The sequence below is a fragment of the Podarcis pityusensis genome (genome assembly GCF_964106645.2).
Source record: "Podarcis pityusensis genome assembly, chromosome: Z".
Taxonomy (NCBI): Eukaryota; Metazoa; Chordata; class Lepidosauria; order Squamata; family Lacertidae; genus Podarcis; species Podarcis pityusensis.
The window spans coordinates 39,202,316-39,226,629 of NC_138044.1; the positions used below are offsets into that span (position 1 = coordinate 39,202,316).

General features: G+C 44.7%; 1 protein-coding gene across 1 annotated transcript in view; it reads right to left on the bottom strand.

The window, feature by feature from the left end:
• LOC308468757 (glutamate receptor 3) overlaps positions 1 to 20,293 on the bottom strand; it is a 209,521-nt gene extending 189,228 nt beyond the window's left edge. Inside the window, exons 1-2 of the mRNA XM_080991187.1 lie at positions 19,429 to 20,293; positions 16,634 to 16,792 (exon numbers count right to left, since the gene is read on the bottom strand). Of these exons, the coding sequence (XP_080847313.1) occupies positions 16,634 to 16,792; positions 19,429 to 19,519 (250 nt within the window). The 5' untranslated portion in view covers positions 19,520 to 20,293. The remainder of the gene's footprint in view (positions 1 to 16,633; positions 16,793 to 19,428) is intronic.
• Positions 20,294 to 24,314: the final 4,021 nt, after the last annotated feature.

Sequence of the window (24,314 nt, forward strand, 5' to 3'; positions counted from 1 at the left end):
CATACACAACAGTCAGTGTATACAAAATGAATTCATGCACCACACAGCACACACTGCTTATCATGATGTTCCATCACTGTGACGTTGATTAAAAGTTAACAAGTCACAAACCACAAATTAAGAACATAAGATGAGCCTGCTCAATCAGGCCAATGACCCATCTAGTCCAGCATTCTTGTCTCACAGTGGCTGACTAGATGCCTGTAGGAAGCCTGCAAACTGGACATGAGTGCAATGGCATACACCCCAACTGTGATTCCCAGCAATTGGCATTCAGAGGCATTATGCCTCGACAGTGGAGGCAGAACATAGCGATCCCAGCTAGTAATTGTTGATAGTGTTAGCCTTCATGAATTTGTCTAATCCTCTTTTAAAACCATGCTAGTTGATGGCCATCATTGCCTCCTGTGGGAGTGAGTTCCATAGTTTAATTATGTGTTGCATGAAGAAGTACTTTCTTTTGTCTGTCCTGAGTCTTCCAGCATTCAGCTTCATTGGGTGTCCATGAATTCTAGCATTATGAGAGGGGGAGAAAAACCATTTCTCTACCCACTGTCTCCATGCCATGCATAATTTTATAAACTTCTATCATAGGAAACCTAAACGGCCTCGGTCCAGTATATCTGAAGGAGCGTCTCCGCCCCCATTCTACCAGGACACTGAGGTCCAGTGCCGAGGGCCTTCTGGCAGTTCCCTCCCTGTGAGAAACCAAGTTACAGGGAACCAGGCAGAGGGCCTTCTTGGTAGTGGCACCCACCCTGTGGAATGCCCTCCCACCAGATGTCAAAGAGAACAACAACTACCAGACTTTTAGAAGACATCTTAAGGCACCCTGTTTAGTGAAGCTTTTAATGTTTGATGCATTACTGTATTTTAATATTTTGTTGAAGGCCCAGCCAGATGGGCGGGGTATAAATAAATTATTATTATTATTATTATTATTATTATTATTATTATTAGGGACTCCATATGCCATTGGATTCTAACTCCCAACAGCCCTAGCCAAAATGCCCACTGACCAAGGATAATGGAATTTATTTTTTGTTTATTTATTGTGTCAAGCAGTGGGCCAGGAAGAATCTCACTGCCTAGAAAGAATCTCACTGGCAAACGATACCTAGCTGATTTGCATTGGGATCATCAACATAATTATGATTTTCAAGATCCTTACCAGTACGGCAAAGAGTAAAGTACATTTTGTATTGTGACTATATGCATCTTTTCTCAGTAGTCAATCTCAACAAGTTCTAGAAGCAAGTCCCTCAGTGTGTTGAAGAATTAAGAAAGATAAAAGAAGATGCAGAGGCATCTCTGTAGAAAATGCCACAGCAGCTGGAAATCTGTTGTCACCATCAACACCAGTAATTCACCAACAAAAGAATGCAAACTAGCTTTCACTATCAGCTGGAACTATACAACCAGCCAGTATAAACCTGCCTTTTATGACTGCAGCCTTGGTCTGGAAACTGAGCTCTGTTCCAATTTCCTGTGATTGGAACACAAACTGGAATATTTGGGAGAAAGTATCTAAGAATGTAGGTTCTGAATGCGGGTTGGCATGTTGGATCCTGCCCTTGTTGTGAATCTGGATGGATGGCATTCAGATGTTCATAGTCTTTTTGGCACCTGGAAAGAAGATTAGTTAATGTTGGTCCACCAGCGATGTCCACAGCTGATCCTCAGCTACCTTTGGGAGGAACAAGTTGGCACTGCATATATATTTTGTTTAATTTCATTGTTCCACAGTAGTACCTTTGAGTGAAGGGCAGATTATAAAGAGTTCCTGATAAATAAGTAAATAATTTGTGGGGTCTTGGCTCACTTCCTCTGATTTAGGACACCAGCTATAGGATACAGTCATCTCAAAGGGCCAACTTGTTCCATGGAAAAGCAACAAAAAAGGGTCAAAGCCATCCTGATGCAAGACAAAAAGCAATTATCCCACAAAGAGTTAAGGTATCAAATTCCAGGTAAGTTTCAAATGTCTGCATTGTCTCTCAGGAGACCATGGTACAGCAGATATAAAAGCAGCTCCTTCCACTCTTTTTCTCTTTGTTAACATCTGGTAGATCTTAAAAACTAATTTCACGAGGAGCACTTGTCCTGCACCAATTGGCTTTGCCCTTTAGTAAATTTTGGGGTGTGTGGTCTGGACTTCATTTTAGTTGTTACTGATGCCATAGACACCAGCATATTTCAACAAGAGGCCTCATTCTTGGATTTAAATAGCTAAAAGGTTGCTCATCATACAATAGTGGGTCTGGGGACTCACTAACAAAAGCGAGTCCTTGTGGTTAGGAATAGACTTGTACTTCAAGGTTTGAAGGCTAAACACCCACCATACTTTACTCAATGGTCTGAAGATTTTACTGCATTTTTTTTTTTAAAGTGGGGGTATCTATCTCATTTGTATATCTATTTGGACATATAGACAACATCTATATATATTGGGGTTGATTCTTATTGATGTCAGCTGACATCCCTTCTTTCTTTTCGCTATATCTGCAAACAATGAAATTAAAAGTGGTGGGGACCGCCACCACGCAATGCTGATCCTGAGAGCCATCTGTAGGCTATTTCATTCATACTGCTGGAGTGAATTGGGGGCATTGTGTGTATTTACAATGGTAGGTGGGTTACACATGCCAGTGTAGAATGCAGCACTACTGCTAGTGGCTGTCTGTAGATAAGCCTGCATATTGCTTTGCCAGCCTCCCCCAAAACTGGTGCCAGGGCTGTCCAAGGCAATGTCATGCCACATTCCATACCACCTGCAGGATGCCATTCTAGATGGACACTGCTTCTACTAATGTTTGAGGAAAGGAGACAGATTTCTTTAAATAGTTTAATGATGACCTTCCAAAAATGACCCTTCAACTTGCCTTATCTTGTACTAGATATACAAATCCATAATACGAATTACTGTCACCCTATAACTGTACTCAGCACAGAGGAGGATGCCAATTGTGGACGACATGCCATTTGCCGGGTTGCTATCACATACTCCATCCTTCCAAGCCAGTGGATATTGTTTTAGAAAACTCACTCCCAAGGCAGCCCCCAACATTCCAATGAATGTAGAATAAGGTAGTAGCCCCAGAAGGACACACACAGTTCCTCTGAAGGCCTGTACATACATTTTGCTGAATCAGCAGCTCGTCGCCTTGGGTAAGAACATTTCAGCCAGCTTTCACACAGTGATCTGTCCAAGGCACTGACTGCACATGCCTTGTCTAAGCCAGACCCTGATTTACCAAATCGCTAAAGCCATATCTGCACTACACATTTAAAGCACCATCATATCACGTTAAACAGTCATGGTTTCCCTCAAAAAATCATGAAGACTGTAGTTTGTTAAGGGTACTGAGAGTTGCCAGGAGACCCCTTTCCCTCACTGAGAGCTACAGTTTCCAGAGTGGTTGAACAATCAATCCCTCTTTTCAATAAGCTCTCAGGGGAGAATCAGGGTCTCCTAACAATAATTCTCAGCACCTTTAACAAAATGAGGTTCCCAGCATGGCGACTAAGCTGCCCTGCCAATATATGGCAGCAGTGTTCCAGTCCAGCTACTCTGTGAACCCTGAGACCAGCTGCACAGGACATCCACTGTATTTTTCCATGCATTTGGCACAGTGTTTATAAAGGAAACCTACTGCTCAGGACCTAAATTTTAGCAGGTAGAAGGAGAGCTAATGTCTCTACATTCCAACAAGTAACAGGAAGAATGGAAGTATGCTGACTTGTGATGTGACATTTTTGGCGTTTTTCCTCTCCTCTTTTGGTAAGCATTAAATTATATGCATGCTGAGAAAAGCAAATATCCCATGGTGGCTCGATGCAGGAGACTTCCTCAATCTGCTAATTATATTCATCTAAAGTTTCTCCAACGGTGACCTAATCTGAATTGCAATGAAAATGTCAACCTTGAAGCCAGAGTTAGCATTGCCTGATATTTCAGATGTGTGAAAGAGGTTAGGGCTGCTCTTTTGACATTAAGCAAAGTTAATTAGACAACGAGAAGTTTGGCAGCTTCAAAACAAATGCAATCAATATAGCAAAACTGAGAAGCAGCAGAGGAGAAGCTGTGGTCACCTACCTGGTCCCTCTCCCCATGTGACTGCAATTCCCTTTTGTTCCAGTTTTCTGGCCTTTTGTTTATTTCAAATCAGCCACTCAATTTGGGAGTATTCAGGTGAAGGTCATATTACACAGTGACCCAATAGGCAAAACATGTGAAGTGCATTAGTGTTGGTGTTTTAAGAAGAAGAAAAATGAGTGGTAATGTCATCTTCAAAAAGTTTAGTAATTATTTGGTACTATATTCACTGGATCCAAATCAAGCCAATACATCTACTTGTTGTAACTAGTGGATCCTACCTAGGGCAATCTTATTTTCCTGTGTGGTCCCAACCAAAGTGGGGGATTTGTAACAGTCAAAAGGTTAGTTGTTGACAAACACAGGATGCTGAATTACATAATTGGTTCATCCAGTTCAATGTTTTCTGCACAGACTGGCAAAAGCTCTTCGGAGTTTCAGAGAGGAATCTCTACAAGCCCTAGCTGGAGAAGCTAGGGATTCAACCTTCAGCCTTTTGCATGCAAAACATAAGCTCTGCCATTGAATCATGACCCTTCCCTTAACTCAGGGTAGATAAACATGTTTCATGCCAACTTCTTTCAGCACCAGGCAGCACTGCCAGTGGTCAGGGATGATGGGAGATATTAGCATCCCAGATATTGTTAGACAACAAGTTCCCTATCATTGTCCTAATTGGAGCGTGTCCAGCAGAGGGCAACCAGAATAGTGAGGACGTCTGGAAACTAAGTCCTATGGAGTTGGGTTGGTGGAGCTGGGTAAATTTAGGCAGGAGAAGGGAAGATTAAGAGGAAATATTACAGCTGTGTTCAAATATAGGGCTGTCATACAGGGTTGTCATAAGGTAGATGGAGCAGGCTTGCAAGGAAAGATTTCAGATAAGCTTTAGGAGAAATTTATAGCAGTAAGATTTGTTCAACATTAGTCTCAGGACTTGGTGGGCTGTCCTTCACTGGAGATATATAAGTAAAGTCTGGGCAGTCATCTTTCTGGGATGCTGTGGCTGCACTGCGCATTTTCGTTCCTGCATTTTATAGGGGTTGCTGTTTATATTATTTATACCATTATGTGCCAAAATGTGTTAGACTAGATGACTTCCAAGATCCCTCACAACTCTCTAATTTCAAATTGTAAGCTTAGTTTGATCAGTCATTGTGCATGCATTAAAAAATACAAAAAAATTAAACACTTTGCGACAGGTGTGGGGAACAGTTGGCTCTCCATGTATTACTGAGCAGTAACTCCCCTCATGCCATACCTGCTGGGATATTTTAGCAATATCAAGAAAGCCAAATGTTCTCCAGACCTGCTTTACGTACCATTGCAAAAGGAAAGTCCCAATGCAGGAAAGTCCTGCTATTTATTCAAATGGGAGTGTCTCTCTCCCTACTCTAAACCTTCAGTTTAAAATAGCCATTTATGTTGAGCACTCTGTTTTCCCCTTGCTTGCCATGCATCTCTATGCTCCCTTGGATCTGAACTGCTGTCTTCTGTATCAAATTTGTCAAAGATTTGGCTTGCTGTTGCAGCCCTCTCATGTGAATATTCCCAGTGGGCTAGGGTCTTGTTCCTCCTGAAGTCAATGGGAAATAAAACTCTCAAAGACCTCAGAGGATGAAAGTCCCCAGGCTTCTTGTTTAAGTAAGAACTCAGGCTCTTTCTGCTCCAGTAAAGAATACTCAAAACATAAGAAGTAAATCTACAATCACTACTGGCCATACTCATCTTAGAGAAATGCAGTTCACATTTTGCATCAAACATAGTGAAAAGGTTCTCAGATGCAGATGGTCAATAATAAGACAAGCAGATGCCCAGGCCTCTGCAAAACACTGGGGGCACATCTTCAGAATTTATTTAAGGTACTTTTACACCACTTTAACTGTCATGGCTTCCCCAAAAGAATCATGGAAACTGTAGCTTGTTAAGGGTGCTGGTAATTTTAGCTGTGTAAGCTGTACAGGTCCTAACAATTCACAGCTCTCTTAACAGACTACAGCTCCCAGGAATTTTTTAGGGTGGGGAATGCCCTGGCTGTTAAAGTGGCATAAGGTAAAGGTAAAGGGACCCCTGACCATTCGGTCCAATCGTGGCTGACTCTGGGGTTGCGGCACTCATCTTGCTTTATTGGCCAAGGGAGCCGGCATACAGCTTCCGGGTCATGTGGCCAGCATGACTAAGCCACTTCTGGCGAACTAGAGCAGCGCATGGAAACGCCGTTTACCTTCCTGCCGGAGCGGTACCTATTTATCTACTTGCACTTGACATGCTTTCGAACTGCTAGGTTGGCAGGAGCAGGGACTGAGCAACGGGAGCTCACCCCATTGCAGGGATTCGAACCGGCGACCTTCTGATCAGCAAGTCCTAGGCTCTGTGGTTTAACCCACAGCACCACCCACGTTCCTGTTAAAGTGGCATAGCACTGCTTTAATTTATGATGTGAGTGTAACTTGGGAGGATTTTATACCATATACGGAATATAAATGCTGAAAATATGTCTCTAGTCATTCACAGGTCATCAGCACACCAGCAGTCCTTGTTTGTATTTTACAGGTGGGTAGCTACAGTCAAGTGTGTCCATGGACAGACAGATTTATGAACCACTGACTTTAAGAGTGGCTTCATCTGTATCAAAGCCTTTGCACCTGTCCACCACTTCTTCTTGTTGCTATGAATTCATCTTTAGCGAGGCCAGAGATTGGTCAGAAACTTAATGAGATCCAGATAGCAGGAGGAGAAGTAATCATGGAGCACCATGCTAATTGTAACTGCGGCAGTACACGAGGGTAAGGGAGGAGAAGGACACTAACTAAAACAGGTGCAGGGAACCTTTGGTCCTCCAGATGCTTCTGGGCAACTTCCATCAGCTCCAGCAAGCATAGCCAATGGCCAGGGATGCTGGGAGGCATAGCTCAGCAACAGCTGGAGGACCACATGTTCACCACACCTGCACTAACGTAAAGGCTGGGTTAATTGATGCCATTATCATTTAAAGCTAAGCAGAAGCGCCCAATCTGCCCGGTGTCTGGATGTCTGGAACAACACAGGAGCCCTATATAAATTGAGCTTCTCAAAACACAACCCACATTTAGAGTGCCTCAGTGGGGAGGGCCATCCTTTGAGGTACCTAAGAGTGATTTGCACTTTCAACTGCTAGCCCTGTCCTCTCTCTCTACTCTCCTTCCTCTGTTAATTCCCTTAAAACAGAGCCATCTTGGGCAGCAGTGAAATGACCAGTTTGCATCATCATTGCTTTGCCAGCTGGCTTAAAAGAGAGAGAGAGAGAGAGAGAGAGAGAGAGAGAGAGAGAGAGAGAGAACACCCAGAGGCAAGGAAAGCAAGTTGTTTGTCCAGTGGAAACAGAAAATGAGGAACAGCAACAGACAAGAAAAGTGGTGCACATAGCAGGGAGTAAAGGCATTTTTTCTTCTTTAAATGATCTCTCCAAATTGTGGGTCATATCATGTCCTGCAACACTATTCACCACATCAAAACATGCCAAGGTTTTGTTTTGTAAAACCCCATCCCTCTGAATGCTTGAAAACAAATCGAAGAGGGGGGAAAACACACCACACCAGTGAGGAGAAATAGTGAAGAAAAGCTACAAAACCCCCCATTTGATGAGAAGCACCCAAACAAACATCTAAATGGATCTCGGCAAACAAGGATAATTAGGTAATTATGCTCTTTTCCCCTTTGGTTGGCAAAGGAGGAAATGCCATGGCATCTGCATCTAGGATGCAGACAGATCAACATTTGTTATCTCTCTTTGTGGGCTAGCTGAAGATTTTGAACAGATACCTACAAGGAAATTTAATAAGAGGAATGAGAATAGAGGGTGGCGTGCAGATTGGTCAAGGTGGCTAGCTGTTGATGAGAGATCATCTGCATCGTACAACTAAAGCTTTTAAAAATAGGCCCCACCTTCACTAAGATCAACCAATTTTCTTGCAGGGTTTTAAGTATTAAAGCTAACCCTTTTCCCTAGGAAAATTCCAGAGTGGGGTGGGTGAAGTAACCCAAGGCTTGGGTTTCTAAATATCCCCTGCAAATGGTGTGTAATCCAAGACCACATTTGTTGACCATAAAGGTGTACAACAGCCCTTTTTTTTTTTGCGATGACAGTGCAGAGAGAGAGAGAGAGAGAGAATATGCGATCTGAGTGCTAATGAGCTGACACTGCAGTGGCTGGAGCAATGTAGTGTAGTGCACTACAAGAGCAGAACAGAAAAAGACACCAGCAGTGCTTTATTTTGAGGGAATAGGAGCAACAGAACGTTAAACATAATTGAAAACCTAACAGTAAAAGACACCGTTGGAGGTTTTGAATTAAACTCAGAGAGAGGGAATTTATTTATATATATATATATATATATACACACACACAGGTAGTCATGCTAGGGATGGAATTATGCATTTAAGCTGCTCTGTCTCAATATACTCCAACAAAGACGTCTCACTTCAAATGTGAGCTGAACCCTGCAATGCCTCTATATCCACCTGCTTATATTAACTTATGCACTCGTCAGACTTGCAAAGCAAGTTAGCAGCTTCATTTGGCATTTCCCGCTCCCCAAGGAAGAGAGAGAACCCAAAGCTGTAGAATGGTCACACTATTGCTAACGGAGCATTTGCCCATCTGATTGCTGTTGCCTACACTGGCTGGCAGTGGCTGTCCAAGGTTTCAGATAAGGAGCCTTTCCCAGCCCTACCTGGAGATTCTGGGGGTTGGATCTGTGCAAAGCAGATGCTTCAGCACTGAGCTACAGCTCAGTACAGCATCTCTCCTCTGTATCCCCAGATAGGTGTTAACACCAAGATAAGAAACATGGTATGCCAAGACAAAATACTACAGGTTTATGTAGCAAGTTAACTGGAAAAGGGGGGAGTGCTTACACACACACACGATCTCATGAGATCAGAGTAGTTCTGCCTCTGAAAATAGATGATACCTTTTAGTGAATAGCCCATTTTCCCTTCCCTGTTTCCCCAGGTAAGTCTATGCTACCTCAGATGTGCACCAGGTTGCAGTAAACTGGATATGGCATAAGAAACGAGTTTTCTTCCTCCTTGATCAAATTAGAAAATGGTTTCAAGAGATCATAATTTCAGACCTTAGGACAATCTTCCTGGTATAAATGTTTCCTTATCATTCTGCCTCCACACTCGCAAATCTAGATTAGATCTCCATTTGTAGTTATATGACACTGCAAGCTGACCAGCCCTTAAGACACACCCTGTTAAGTGCCAGAGCTCTGGGCACCCTGAAAGTGCCCTTGGTTACACCAGAGGGCAGAGTGAAGGTTGTACGGAAGGAAATTCAAGTCAGACAAGAAACTTTCTAACACTAACAACTGGTCAATAGCAGACCAGACTGCCTTGTGGGGCAGGGTGGGGTGGGGGCGCTATCATTTGCTGGAGGTATTTAAGCAGGAGGCTATACATCTGCCAGGGTTGCTGTGGATGGAGCATATGACTATTGCATCCCTGACTGATCCTTCACTGAGCAGACCACTGCACCTGGATTCCTCAGGGAGGAAGGGCCATAGCTCAGTGACAGAGCATCTGCCTTGCATGAAGAAGATCTCCAGTTCAATCCCTGGCATCTCCAGATATGGCTAGGAATGACTTCTGGTTTGACACCCTGGAGAGCCACTGCTGGGTGGCGTAAGCAATGCTGAGCCAAATGGACCAATGGTATAAAGTGGTTTTCTATGCTGGGTGGCTAATAATAATAATAATAATAATAATAATAAATTTATTTACTTAATTTATATATTGCTCACTCCATAGGAAAAAATACATATCATTTAAATATCCATTTAAAAATAATGATAGAAGCAAACATTGAAAACAAGGTGGCATTATTTTTAAAAAGCAAAATAACAAATAAAAACAGCAATAATTATCCGGCTATCTTCGGAATGCAAAATATTTTTATAGGCATTTTAACAACCCAGTGGGAATCAAATTTACACACACAACACACACACAACAACCTGGGATGATTTTACCCTAGGATCAAATAGTGAAACTATTAGGGTGAAAACATCTTCAAATGTCTTTAGGAAGAACAATATACCACTTGATACCTTTACAAGTGCCCCAGCTGAAAGAGAAAGGGATGGTTAAAACAAAATAGGAACTAAGGACCTGAACATTTAGCACCATCCCAATTTAAAACATATTATAGAATTCAGCGATAAAAGAATAATAGTAATCCGACCACCTTGTCCCTTGCAGTATTCATTATGATGGGGCTCTATTTATAATATAAACTTATATAGGTTTTATACCTATCACTCTAATTGCACCCAAGGAAGGTAATTTGGTAAAGCACTGAGTTTGTCCCCCAACCACTCTTCGCAGAATTATATTTCCCAGAGTCCCCTAAGGAAGGGAATGTAACTACCAACCATCCCTAACCTGGTGGTCTCCAGATCTTTGAGAGTACAACCCCCATGGGCATGGGCTGCATGAAGCTGGTGCTGAAGGGAACATGGCTATCCTAACTGAAGCTGATGGGATTAGTCCAAAACACCTGAATGGCGCAAGGTTGGGAAAGGATGGACTAAACAGTCTGTTGAATCTGCAGTGCCGATAAACCCCAAATCACGGTAGAGTCACTGCAACTTTTTCATTTTCAGTTGCAAATATCAAAGGCAAATATCACATGGTAGCCCTTGAGGGTAGGTGACTGTCCAAGAGAAGCCACACAATTGTAGGAAAATGTATCCAAAACATAAAAAAAAGCATTAGCTCATTAATAAGGATAAGGGATTGGCAGTGGCTAATTTGTATACACTTTGGGGAACTAGGGCATATTTGTATGCATGAGCATTATGACTTTACAGAGACAAATTACTTTCAGATCTGAGAATAGTAGTGGCCTTTCTGGATATTTATTTGTAGCTGCAAAGACTTCAGTGTTCAGTGGGCAGGACTGCAAATAATGTATTTCCACCCACTGTAATACATCGTCAACTGAACTTTTTATTCCAGACAAGGTCACTTTTCCCTACCCTTTCTTCTGCGTACTTAGCCACAGATGCTCCAGGAGAATAGGATGCTGAGGAAAAAAAGATGTTTACCTTCACATATCATACCAGATACAAATTTACCGGGCCACTTGCATTGAATAGTCTGTTGCAAGTCTACTGCCAAATAAAGAAACGTAACTTCTTTTCAAAAGGCATGTATGGAATTCCATTGACAGAAGATATGACAATGGCTTAGACAGTTTCCTTATACCATGTCAAACCATTGATCCATCAAGCTCAGCATGGCCTACACTGCTTAGCAGTGATTTTCCAAGGTGATCTTCCCCAGCTCTATCTGCAGGTGCCATGAATTATACTTGGGATCTTCTGCATGCAAAGTGCATGCTCTTCCACCAAGTCACAGTCATCCCCCTGAATTCAAGAGACAAGTTAAAGTATCCAACAGCAACTTTAAGCTGTGGAGACACCCATGATCTGAGGGAGTTTGCCATTGAATATCAGATGCTTGAAACAAACAGGGGAAGGCTACTTTGTGTTTTGCCCTAAAGCTTCCCAGAAGGATGCCGCTGGCCGCTCTTTAAAGCAGGACATTGGACTAGGATTAGGTAAAGGTAAAGGGACCCCTGACCATTAGGTCCAGTCGTGACCGACTCTGGGGTTGCAGCACTCATCTCACTTTATTGGCCGAGGGAGCCGTCGTACAGCTTCCGGGTCATGTGGCCAGCATGACTAAGCCGCTTCTGGCGAACCAGAGCAGCGCACGGAAACGCCGTTTACCTTCCCACTGGAGCGGTACCTATTTATCTACTTGCACTTTGACATGCTTTCGAACTGCTAGGTTGGCAGGAGCAGGGACCGAGCAACGGGAGTTCACCCCGTCGAGGGGATTCGAACCGCCGACCTTCTGATCGGCAAGTCCTAGGCTCTGTGGTTTAACCCACAGTGCCACCCACGTCCCTGGACTAGGATTAGTGATGGGGAATTTATGGCACTACATGCTTTTGCTAGACCACAACTCCCATCAGCCCTGACCATTGGCTATGCTGGCTGGGGCAATGGGAATTGGATTTCAGCTGTATTTGGAAGTCTGTAGCTTCTCATCTCTGGCCTGGATGGAACTCATGGTCCAATATAGGGTGCAACTTGAGGAAAAATAAGCATGCTTTGGTTTCCTTTCCAAATGCTTAATTGCTAAAGCAGACTAGATTGCCATAAGCAAGCATCAAATGTACCCTATGATCACAGTAACCACATGTATGGGCATATAAGGGCAGTAACAAGCAACCAACACTGCAACTCTATGTTTACTCAAAATTAAGTGCACCTAGTGGGGCTTAGTCCTAGTGAAAAGAATTGCAGCTCCAGTGATGTTAAAATATGCAGTTGTGGAGGAGAAATACACCTTGGCATTACCATGTTATTTTCTAATTGGATTAGGGATGCATTCAGGAAGATCAAGCGCTGCTGCAACAAGTAATATAATGCATGATATATGCTCTTGAGCATTTAATAAACTGTTCAATTCCAGTCTGATTGGTAGTATTCAGAAGAGTGAAGATAAAGAACTGCTTCTCTCCAGGCACAATTAATGCATGGAGTTCCATGGCAAATATCGAGAATAGCTTTAAAGGGGGTTAGACAAATGAGGATTGTGCACTGAGATAGATATATAAAACCTCCAGGTTCAGAGGCAGTATGCCACTGAATAGCAGTGAGGGTGGGCTATTGCTTTTATGCTCAGGAGCACATGACTGGTACCCTCTTTTCTGAAGCTTCTAAAGGGGGATCTGCAATAAGATATTGCTAAGTTGAGAGCTCCTGCACTTGTGGTCTGCTCCGTTCCAACCAGCCATGCCGCCTCTCAAGATTGCCCATTCCATTTGCCATCTCTTCCCAGTTTTCTATTCCTCTGCCAGCTGATACTTAACATCCTGTGGCCATGGAGCATTCTCAGCCCTTACTGAGCTGACGAGAAAGGGCATTGCACTCTCTTAAAGCCTTCCCTCCTAAACATGGCAGTACCATGCTCCTTGGATGGTGCCTTGTAGCCTCCTTCCAGCAGCTCTTACAGCCCAGCTGGTGCCAAGCGCATTGCTCTGCTTTCCTTTGGACCACATCAGCAAGGTCGAGGGGGGTGTCGTGTTGTCTGGGCAGCGCAATACCTCTATATGCACTGCCCAGGCTTGCTCCCCAGGGACGTCACTTCAGTACTTCTACTGCAGTAGTTTGACTTCACTCCCAGAGCTACACTCTATTGTCTCTTGAGAAAGATGCCAATGTGGCAGTACCTCTTCCTATTTTTTCAGTAACCTCCTTTTGCCTGCACACCCATTGTAACCAGATATCACTATTAGCTTATATAATGCTGCTGCACTGGATGACTTTGGGGTTTGGCTGAAAGGGCTCTTATATTCTTAAAATGAGGGTAATTATAAGGCAGAATGATTACTTTGGACGCCACAGAAGAGCCGCAAGGGGCCAATTATTTCATCATTAGGTGTGTGTGTTTGTTTAACCGAAAGAAGAAGGAATAGTGTTCATTTTCCATCTCAGATCGACAAGTGTTTTAAACCAGCCTTGCAAGTGATTCTGGAGTTTTATTGAAGGTTTATTCTGCAACATGTTTTCAGTGCTGGCTCACCCATAAGGCAAGCTGAGGTGACTGCTTCAGGTGGTAGGATTCACAGGGGCAGTAGATCCAGCCTCCAATGGATACATCTCGCTGCTGTGGTAGCAGCAATGACTGTGGTGTGTTCCTCCTTAGCTGCCCCAACCCCAAGTCACCTGTACAGCAGTCTCGGCTAATAGGAAGTGCTGCTGCCCCCCCCCCCCATGTTCCTCTTGTAGATCTTTATTTTCCCCTTGTTCCTGATGATGATCTTCACTCACCCCTTCTTCCCTGAGAGGGGTGGGGACCATTTTGTGGTTTGCTTCAGGTGCCAAAATACATTGGGCTGACATGCTTTTGCCACAATACAAATGCACCAGTGGTGGATTTATTCTGCTCTATTAGTTTTTCTGTGATGCTTCCCAAATGCTGCCACATTATTGCTGACCTGAGGGCTTATAGAGCAACAAGGGTGGACAGAAACAAACATTTGGTGTATAGCATGTTACAGGTTTCAGCAGGAAGTTACAGAACATGTGCTGGTTGTAAATGAAGCAGTGAGACTGCTCCAAAACATTTGTAGGCAAAAACAGTATTGGATGTGGGATCACTCAGGACTGTTCCAATAGCATCATGAACACAAATAATAATAATCTGTGCCATTAAAAGGACACCTTCAGGCACCCTTCATAGGATCCAAGCAGCAGTTTTATGGTTTTTTTTAAAAAAGAAAGTAGTTAATAGCCAATTATCATAAAAGTACAGTGCCTTTAGTTTAAATCCATATAATTGATATTTTAAAGGAAACTATGTTTGAGATAGGGCCTCTTGAAGGGATTACATTCATTAAGGATTACTACTGAGATATGTGTTAAGAGAGCTGTTCGGGAAGGACAGGATTATTAAAATAAGACTCCAAATCTAGACACAGGGTTTTATTGGGGGGCGGGGGTACTTGCCAACTGACCAGAGAAACAAGTGTGTCCCGCTCTTGTGCCTTTAACATTGCAGAAACCAGCAGATGTAGCTTTCCATAGCATTAAAAAAATCCTGCTAAGGTTCACACATAAGTTGCTGTTATTGTCACAGTTTCAATGGCTGGCTTAAAAAACTGGGAACCTTCATTATAAACATGACTATTGGAATTTTCATTTAAACTTCCAAAGAGCTTGAACTGTAAATCCTACACAAAACAAAACATAAACCAATAGGATGGAATTGCACAACTAGGAGCCTCCCTACAAGGGTCTGTGCAGCAGAAAAAGGCTTTCTTAAAACTAAGCTCACACATTCTCAAAGCTCCTTGCCCAGTAATTTTCATGTCTCTGGGACATCTTGCAATAGGATCATGTTATTCTCCCACACACCACCAGCACCAGTTCAACTGGAAGGTCCAGGGGAAACATTTTACACAAATGTTACCATGATAACCAATTGAATTATTTGCTTAAGAGTAAGGATTTCTTTCTTTCTTTCTTTCTTTCTTTCTTTCTTTCTTTCTTTCTTTCTTTCTTTTAAAGAAAATGCCTTAAGGTAGAGAACAGCCAGGTAGATGCAAGACCAAATCCAGCCTCCTTGCTGCCCACCAAAGCTTTTATAGAAAGAGGTGAAGCACCATCATACAGAGTGGTTTTTGGCAGCAGGGCATGAGAGCTGTCATGGTGTAGTGGTGGCTTCCAGATGTTCTTGAACTCCAACTCCTATCATCCCTAACCATTGGCCATGCTGTCTTGGGCTGTTGGGAGCTGACAGTGTAAAAACACTTGGAAGATACCACATTGGCTCACCCCCAGGCTGTAAGGTCCCTGGACTAGAACCAGGGAGACCCAGGTTTGTGTCACCCTGAACCTCTGGGAGGAAGGGGCAGGGTATGAATCCCTTACATTTTAAAACCACCATCCAGTCTGCAAAATGTACCCTTGACCCAAGTGTACCTAATTGTCTGGTGTTCAAATAATCCACGTCTGAAATCAGACACCAACTAAGCTTTCAGTGTGGAAGGTCACTGGAACTAAAAAGCCCTCCTTTTGTCCGCTCCCTAAACAGCTTCCTTGGATTTAAGATTAGAGGCTGGCATACAGCCAGAGATGCTCTTGTTGTTGTAAACGTCATCCCTCTCCCAAACAAAAACAGATGCCCAAATATTAAGATGGGCCTTCTAACAGGCTGCAATGTAACAGAATGCAGAACTCACTTGCTTTCCTTGACCACACTACATTAATTCCTTGTTTGATTGCCTCAGTCTCTCCCTCTCTAGTCACTCTTTTTCTCTTGTGAAACATCAAGAGCTATGAAAAACACACATGCATTTGCAGTGCTAATTTCTCCAGACTGTCAAGCTTTCTCCACCAATTCTCCTCCCACCCTTCGGTTCCTAGGGCATCCATCAGTTTGCACAGTCACACTGGTTTTTATCAAGGCATTCTCAGCAAAAAGAAATGCTATTTTTAAGGCAGAAGGAGGCCAGTAAGCCTCTGCCACCCTCAAGGTCACTTCAAAAAGCTTCCTCCACATTTTGTTCCTGAGAGACATTATTTGTGAAATAATCCCCACCTACTTGCTCACACTCCTATCCATGCTGTTGCTAAATGCTGCTTATAATCTCCGCATCAAAGCAACAGAGGCACATGAAAATGTGTCTTACTTGGAATTGCTTCCATCAGATTTATTGGGGTGTGTGCATGTGTGCTTGTGAAGCGGGGGGGGGGGGGGGAACAAACCATATTCATGATCCCAACAGTAGCATGCATTAAAAATGCTGCAAGAGCAATTAATGATGTCTTGCTGCAATCTAGTTTTACCAAACGTGAAATGCAGTTCTAGATAGCTTTTCAGGGCAAGAGGGAGATAATGTGTTTGGATGGTGGAGTTGGGGCACCGGTCTATAAACAGGCAGCGGCTATAATATGAAAAATCCAGCTAGCTACTTACATGCATTTGTTACTGAAAAACTGTTGGAGGAATCCAGGTGGTCAACATGGTAGTTCAAGTGAAAAGGTTTTTCTGTAAAATTCTGGTTTGTGTTGTATAACTGTACAGCAAATCGGAATGCGCTGTGTTCCTGGACTGTGTTTCTCATGAAAAGTCCCCCTGTAAGGCAGAAGAAACAGCATTTGTTTATTTGCTTGGGTTAAAAAACCTGCATATTTTCAACTGTGTTGGGAATATGCTATGCAACTGATGCTTATCACCAAACATCACACAGCAAAAATACTATATTCCATATCTAAAGCAACGTATTCAAACATATAATGCAGCTTACAACTAGGGTTTATGTGAAACATGTAAACACAATCTCCATCTCACTTGCAAGGTTGGAATCTTGTGCATGTTTACCTAGAAGTAAGCCCCACCGGCTTCCAAGAAAACAGGGATAGGATTGGGCTTCTGTAGCCCAATACTGTCTATGCTTACTCCAGAGCAAATCTCACTGAGTGTAGTGGGGCTTATTCCTAACCCACAGGTACGCATACAATTGCTGCCTGCAGTCTATATGCCTCATATGTTGGTGGATCACAACAGAACCTTAAGGTATCATTTTAGGACTTTGCGTTCAGAGCAAACAAATACTTTAAACAAGCAAGCTGAAACAAATCCTACCAATATCACTATGGCTCCCCCCCAAAAAAAACAACAACCCTAAACGTGCGCAGCCCATTCCTATGTATGCTTACTTAAATGCACATATCACTACATTCAGTGGGGCTTGTTCCCTGGTAATGATGCAGAAACCCGACTGCAGCCTTACCTGGAAGGAGTTCCAACTGGTTCTTACTTCCAAGCAGGCATGCATAGGAAAGGACCTTTAACCTGCCATCCTGTGCATGCCTACTTAGAAGTAAATCATCCTGAGTTCAATGGAGCTTATTCCCAGATAAGAGGGCACAGGATTGCTGTGTGATTACGGGCTTAAACTATGGTGTAGAACACACACGCACCGAATTTAGTGGGACTTACTTCTGAGTAAGCACAGATAAAGATCAGATATGCATAGCATAAGGCTCCATGGACCTTGGGGGCTAGCGGGCTTCTGCAAGGGTTTTAGGGTCAATCTGCTTGATATGTCTTGGCTCCAGGTATCAACTGGGGGGTTCAAAAGCGTTCTGTTTTGGTCCCGGAGCAACACATAGCAGACACACGTTATGCACGGACAAAGTTTTGAACAGCAATGCGCACAGAGGTTTTCCCAACAAAGACTGGCACGGATCTCGCCTTGAAAGCAGTGAAGGAGAAGGCATTGGGGTGAACCCTTCAAACCGAACTTATTCTTGTTATTTTTATTGTGCGAGGGGGCAGGAAGTCAACCCCCCTTCCCCCAGAGATGAAGAAACAAAAAGACCATCTGCTTCAGCCGCAAGATGGTCCAAGGTTTAATCCCCAGCCCCATCTCCGGGTAGGGCTGGAATAAGGACCCTCGAGAGCCACTGCCAGCCAGTGTAGACGGCAGTGAGTCAGATGGACCAATGGCCTGACTTCCAGCGCATCCATGGGATGCATTCCAAAGGAGCTTCCTATGTATCGCTACCACCCTTGCCTGTTCCTTCTGCAGCCGTGTAGGGAAGGCTACAGCCGCAAACGGAAGGGGGGGGGGAGGAACCCTAACCGAGGTAAAACGGCGCCTTACGCTAAATGAATACAACGCTATTTTTAAACACGGCTTGGCATTTCTCAATGCCCCAGAACCCCAGTGGGAGGGAACTTTGCACTCCCACTCGCGGAACAGCCCACCCCTAAATACATTGGATGCAACGCTCGTTTGATGACATATGCAGGCAGACAAGGAATTGATTATTTTAGCCATCTGCCTGCACGCTCCCCTCCGTTTGTCCGCTCCAACCGCCCCCACTTCCCCCCCCCTCGCTCCATGCCAGCCCAACACACACACGAGACACCCGATGGATGGTTGTGCCATTTCCGATAGCTTGGTCCTATTAGTCTTGGCACATTTGGGTCCATCAGCTCACACGCCGTCCCGTCCCCCCCCCCCGCCCCCCGCGTCTGCAAACAAGACAATGTTTAGAGGTTTTAGAAGAGCTGCGAGTTACAAAAGCGTACTCCATTAAACGGCAGAGTTACGTGACTCGTGAATCTTGTTGAGTGGGGAGGGAAAGAGAGGGGGAGAGGAAGTTTTGGATTCAGGTGGATTACGGGGGTAAATAGAGTGATAAGACACGGAGTCTCTCTAGCCCCCTTTTTGGGGGAAGGGGGGAGATGAGTGAAAGTTTTGCTTTTCCATTAGGTGAGGGCTTACAGATAATTCTTTAACGAGAATAGCACCCCGATCGACGATCAAATCAAGAGGTGGGGTCTTTAACATAAATAAATCACGATTTCAAATGAGACTGCAAGTCTCATAGTACTATTAATAATGCTACCGCAATCCAGGCTTCCGTCCCAGCGCTGCCCACCCTCGACCCATTATTAATCTGTCCAAAGGTATGCAGCGCTGCATTTTAATTTTAAAGCAAATGACAATTTCTTTTAGCGAGTGCCTGTCTTGGGGGATCCTTGCGGGAGTGGCGGTGGGGGAGTGGAAAGAGGAAAGGCAGTGGGGTACATGAGTTTGAGATGAAAAGGTCGACCCCCCCCACACACATCGCCACTACTATCATCGACTTCTTTCAATCTTCTTTCAGTATAACCTTGAAGCGCTAATAATAATAATAATAATAATAATAATAATAATAATAAATTAGGCGCTTTGGAAAGTGATAGGAGCTTCTTACCTATACTGATGGTGTTTGGAAAACCTCCGAGCGACTCCCCCAGAAGCCCCACCAGCATGAGGAAAATAGTTGGAGACACCGGCTGACCCATATTAATATGATTTTTTCCCCTTCTTCTGTTCGTCTAGTTTTCGTTTCGCTCGGTTCTTCTTCGGCCCCTGCAGTTCAGTCCCTACGACGAAACTGACCAGATGGGCATCGGCGCAAATGTGGGGAGCCTCAGAAGTAAGACCCCCTTCCTTCCTTCCTTCCTTTCTTCCTTCCCTCACTCCCTCCCGTTCTTCGCCCTCCTTTTCTCCCTCGTTCCTCCCTTCTTCACTCCAGCCTGAAAAGGCTCATTGGCTTGGAGGAGCTTGCAGCGCAGCCGAGCTGGGACTACGCTTGCCTCTCCTCCTCTTCCCCTACGCAAAGATGGTGGGGCGAGCCAAGCAAACGATCGCCCCCACCTCGCTAGCCTGCCTGCCTTTCCCCCACCCAAAGAGCGAGCCGCCCCCGATCGGGCCACGCGGGGGCTCACAGCTCAAACTTCATCTGCTGCCGCTTGAGCGCGGGTCGTCCCCTTTTCAGGCTCCTCGCATGAACTGCCGCAAGAGCCCCGCAAAACGCGGCGTCTCGATGTGTGTCAGTTTCACCGGCAAGTGAGTGAGTGTGAGAGAGAGGCAGGCGGGCTGCTGCTGCAACGCCGGGAGATGCGATCAATGGCAACACACCGAGGCTCACGTGGACCTTCCTTTAAAGCTGGCCCCTTTAAAGCTGCATTGACTCTTTCTCGCATTCCATCTCTGGGAGGAGGAGGGGGAGAAAGGAAGGAAGGAAGGAAGAGAGGGAGAGAAAGAAAAGAGGGAGGTATAGCCAAGAGACAGGGCGATGGCACGAAGGGGAGATGAGAAAGGTGGGGGGAAGAGAGGGATTGCGGAAGAGGAAGGCAAGCACACGGAAAGTGGGGGTGAGGAGTGTTAGGAAACATATTCATTTAGTCCATCTAGCTCAGCATTGTCTGCACTGAGTGGCAGAGGCTCTCCAAGGTTTCAGGCAGAGGACATTTCCCCTGCCCTCCCTGGAGATGCCAGGGATTGAACCTGTGGGCCTTCTGCATGCAAAGCAGGTGCTCTATCACCAAGCTAAGGCTCTTCCTGCTCTCCCCAGGAGCAAGGGACCTATGCCTCAAGGCTGTTCCCCTGTTCATACACCTGGACCAAGGAGTACAGCCTAAGGAACACCAAAGTCACCAGGGCAGCCAACAGGGTTCCATCCAGCTAGTCCAGCTCTCCTACAGCCAGCCTAGCCAATGATCAGGGAGATGGGAGATGGGAGATGGAGTCTAGTACCTGCGACCAAGTGGGAGGAAGAGTGTTCTTAGGCTTGATTCTTCCCTGTCACCTTCCCACAGGTATCTGGTTGGCCACTGTGATAATAGGAAGCTGGACTATAAGGGCCATTGGCCTGATCTAGACAGGATCTTCTTAGGTTTTTATCTTTCTGATGGAAGCTGCATAGGATGAGCTGCAATTGCTGTACACGTTTCCTTGGGAGTAATCCCTATTGAACAACAATGGGTCTCCTCCCTTCTTATCCTGCATAGCAAGGGTGGGGAACCTTTGGCTTCTAGGTATTACATCTCTTATTAGTCTCAGCAAGCATAGACAATGGCCAGGGATGATGGGAGTTGTAGTTCAGCAGCATCTGGAGGGCCAAAGGTCCCCGCCCCCATCTGCTGCATAGGATCAGGTTGCCACTCTGCAAGTATGCTTATATCAAAATAAGCTCCTCTTAGATACAGTGGAGATTCTTTCTGGTAGACATGCATAGGAATTGGGCTCTCAGGCTGTAGTTCGCCATGGGGAGAGTGAGTGCAGGTAGTGAGATGTACTTGTAGGCTTGGGCAGGGAATGCTCTGCCAAAGAGAGGATTTCAATAGGGATGTTAGTATTTTCTCAGCCCTGCAAAACAAACTGATGTCTGTGCTGGACAGCTAACCTTTCTTCTGCACAATCTCAGAAAGGCAAAAAGAAGGAGTTAAGATCTACAAAGTTGGATCAGTGTGGTGTAGTGGTTAAGAGCAGTAGACTCGTAATCTGGTGAACCGGGGTCATGTCTCCACTCCTCCACATGCAGCTGCTGGGTGACCTTGGGTTAGTCACACTTCTCTGAAGTCTCTCAGCCCCACTCACCTCACAGAATGTTTGTTGTGAGGGAGGAAGAGAAAGGAGAATGTTAGCCACTTTGAGACTCCTTCGGGTAGTGATAAAGCGGGATATCAAATCCAAACTCCTCCTCCTCCTCCTCCTCCTCCTCCTCCTCCTCCTCCTCCTCCTCTTCTTCTTCTTCTTCTTCTTCTTCTTCTTCTTCTTCTCCTCCTCCTCCTCCTCCTCCTCCCTCCCCCACCCTCTGCCTAAATGGTGAAAGGACATAAACACACACAGGAACAGCTAGAGACATATCCAATGGAGCTTCTGGAAACAGAATAATAAAAAAGGGAGACTTTAGGGCAAGGAATGTAAACACTTTGAAGAAAATGAAGCATAAAAGCTCTTTGCAGAGCGGGCTTGACAGTGCTCTCCTACGCATGTTTACTCAGAAGTAAGCTGCACTGCTTCTAATGGGGTTTATTCCTCAGTGAAGTTTGTTTAGCATTACAGCTTAAACCATTGTGCAACCACCAGTGGTGCTGCATCATGTTATCTGAAAGATGCAAGTTATTTTATTTTAAGTTATTCACTACCTTTCTATCCCACTTGTTCTCCAAGGTGTCTTTACATACTTATTCCCTTTATTTATTCCCAAAACAACTCTGTGCGGTAGGTTAGACTGAAAGATGCTGACTGGGCCAAGATCACCAGCTGAGCTTCATGGCTGAATCAAGGTGTGAAGCTTGGTCTCCCAGGTCCTAGTTGAATACTCTAGTAGCATTTGTTTGCAAGAGGAAACTGCCTAATACTGAGTCAGACCAGTTGCCTACTATTGCTATCTATGATGCTGACTGCCAGCAGCTCCCCAGAGTTTCTTGCCTGGAGATGCCAGGAATTGCCACCTTTCTCATTGAGAAGATCTATCAGTAAATCCTTATCTATACTTTCCAACCACCCCTGGTATATATCATGACTAGCAGGCATTGAAAACCTTAGTAAAGGTAAAGGGACCCCTGACCATTACATCCAGTCATGGACGACTCTGGGGTTGTGGCGCTCATCTCTCTTTATTGACCGAGGGAGCCGGCCTACAGCTACATGACTAAGCTGCTTCTGGAGAACCAGAGCAGCACACGGAAACACCATTTACCTTCCCGCCGGAGTGGTACCTATTTATCTACTTGCACTTTGATGTGCTTTCGAACTGCTAGGTTGGCAGGAGCAGGGACCGAGCAACGGGCGCTCACCCTGTTGCAGGGATTTGAACCACCGATCTTCTGATCAGCAAGCCCTAGGCTCTGTGGTTTAACCCACAGCGCCATCCGCGTCCCCTTGAAAACCTTAGCCTCCATGAATTTGTCTAATCCCATTTGAAAGCCATCCAAATTGATGACCTCTTCTATATCTAAGTTGTGTGCAGTTTGAGAGTGGACCCACAGAGTTCCTTCCTGGGTACCGTCTTCCATGCTTCATGCCATGTTGTTATTGCCCTGAATAATATTGTGTCATCCCAAGAATGTGTACTTGGGCTAACTCTGAAAATGCAGGATGGGATAACTGAAGATAAGAGTGCATGAGAGTGGGGGCATCAGAAAATAAGAAGAGCTAGGGCTGAAAATGGCAATCAGGGAGTAGAAGGATCTGGCAGAGCTGTAGCTACGGGGGGGAGGGGGGAGAGGAGCTAGCTGGGTCCCCCCCCCCCCCGGTGCAGCCTCCAGAGGGATGTCATTGAGGCTCCCAGCCTGTGTGTGTACGCAAAAGCATGTGGGGGATGCCAAAGTGGATCTGGGAATGAACAGGGAATGAGAAGACTGACCTAGCACCATGCAACGGGCTTTGTGGAAGAACAGTACTTCAGGTTCAGATCACCCTGGTCTAAGACTATTCGCTGCAGCATTCTGGACTCCAATGAGAATGAGCTGTGCAGGTACATTTCCCAATGAAAAGTAGGGTTGCCAACTTTTTTTTTTTAGTGAGTTTTGCTTGCATTCATTTTGACCCACCAACATTTATTTATGTATTTTGGCAATTTGTTTCTCACTTAACCAAAGTTGTCTCTAAACACTGTGCAGAAGACTTAATACAATGAAACTAAAAATGAGTTAAAGCCATAAAATCAAGTATTAGCAGGCAATCAGACTTACCTTATGCATGTTGCAATGCTTCACCTGCTGATTTCTGCAAAGTGAACTGTAGCTCAAGGCAGAAAAGCAGGACTAGGCAACCCTATTATAATATAGGATTCTGGCCTTCCTGAAAGCCCTCACTTTTTATTTCTTCATAACTACGGCCAAGCACAGTCCTGCTGGGTTAAAGATGCTGCATTTGTTTCATGTTTATCTGTCTATAGATTTTGCTGCTCTCTTCTCAGCTCTGCATGAGATTCCTTTAAAAAAAGGGGGGGGGGGGATGAACAGACCTCTCAAGTAATCTCTTTCGTTCCTGAACAAATGCAAAATAAAAATAAATTCTTATAGAAATGTAGGAAGCTGCCTTTCATACCCTGTTAGGTCATTCAGTTATCTTGCACAATATTGCCTACTATGACTGGCAATGGCTCTCCGGAGCCTCAAGCAGGTCTGTCCTTCTCATCATCCACTACCTGATTTTTTTATTTGGAAATGCAAAGACTGGACCTGGGATCTTCTGCATGCAAAGTGTGTGTTCTGCCACTGCTCTTTCCTAAACGCAGCTGTTCCCATTTTAGTGCCCTGCAAGTATGTTCTATTACTAGCAGCAAATATTCCTTCCAGCATT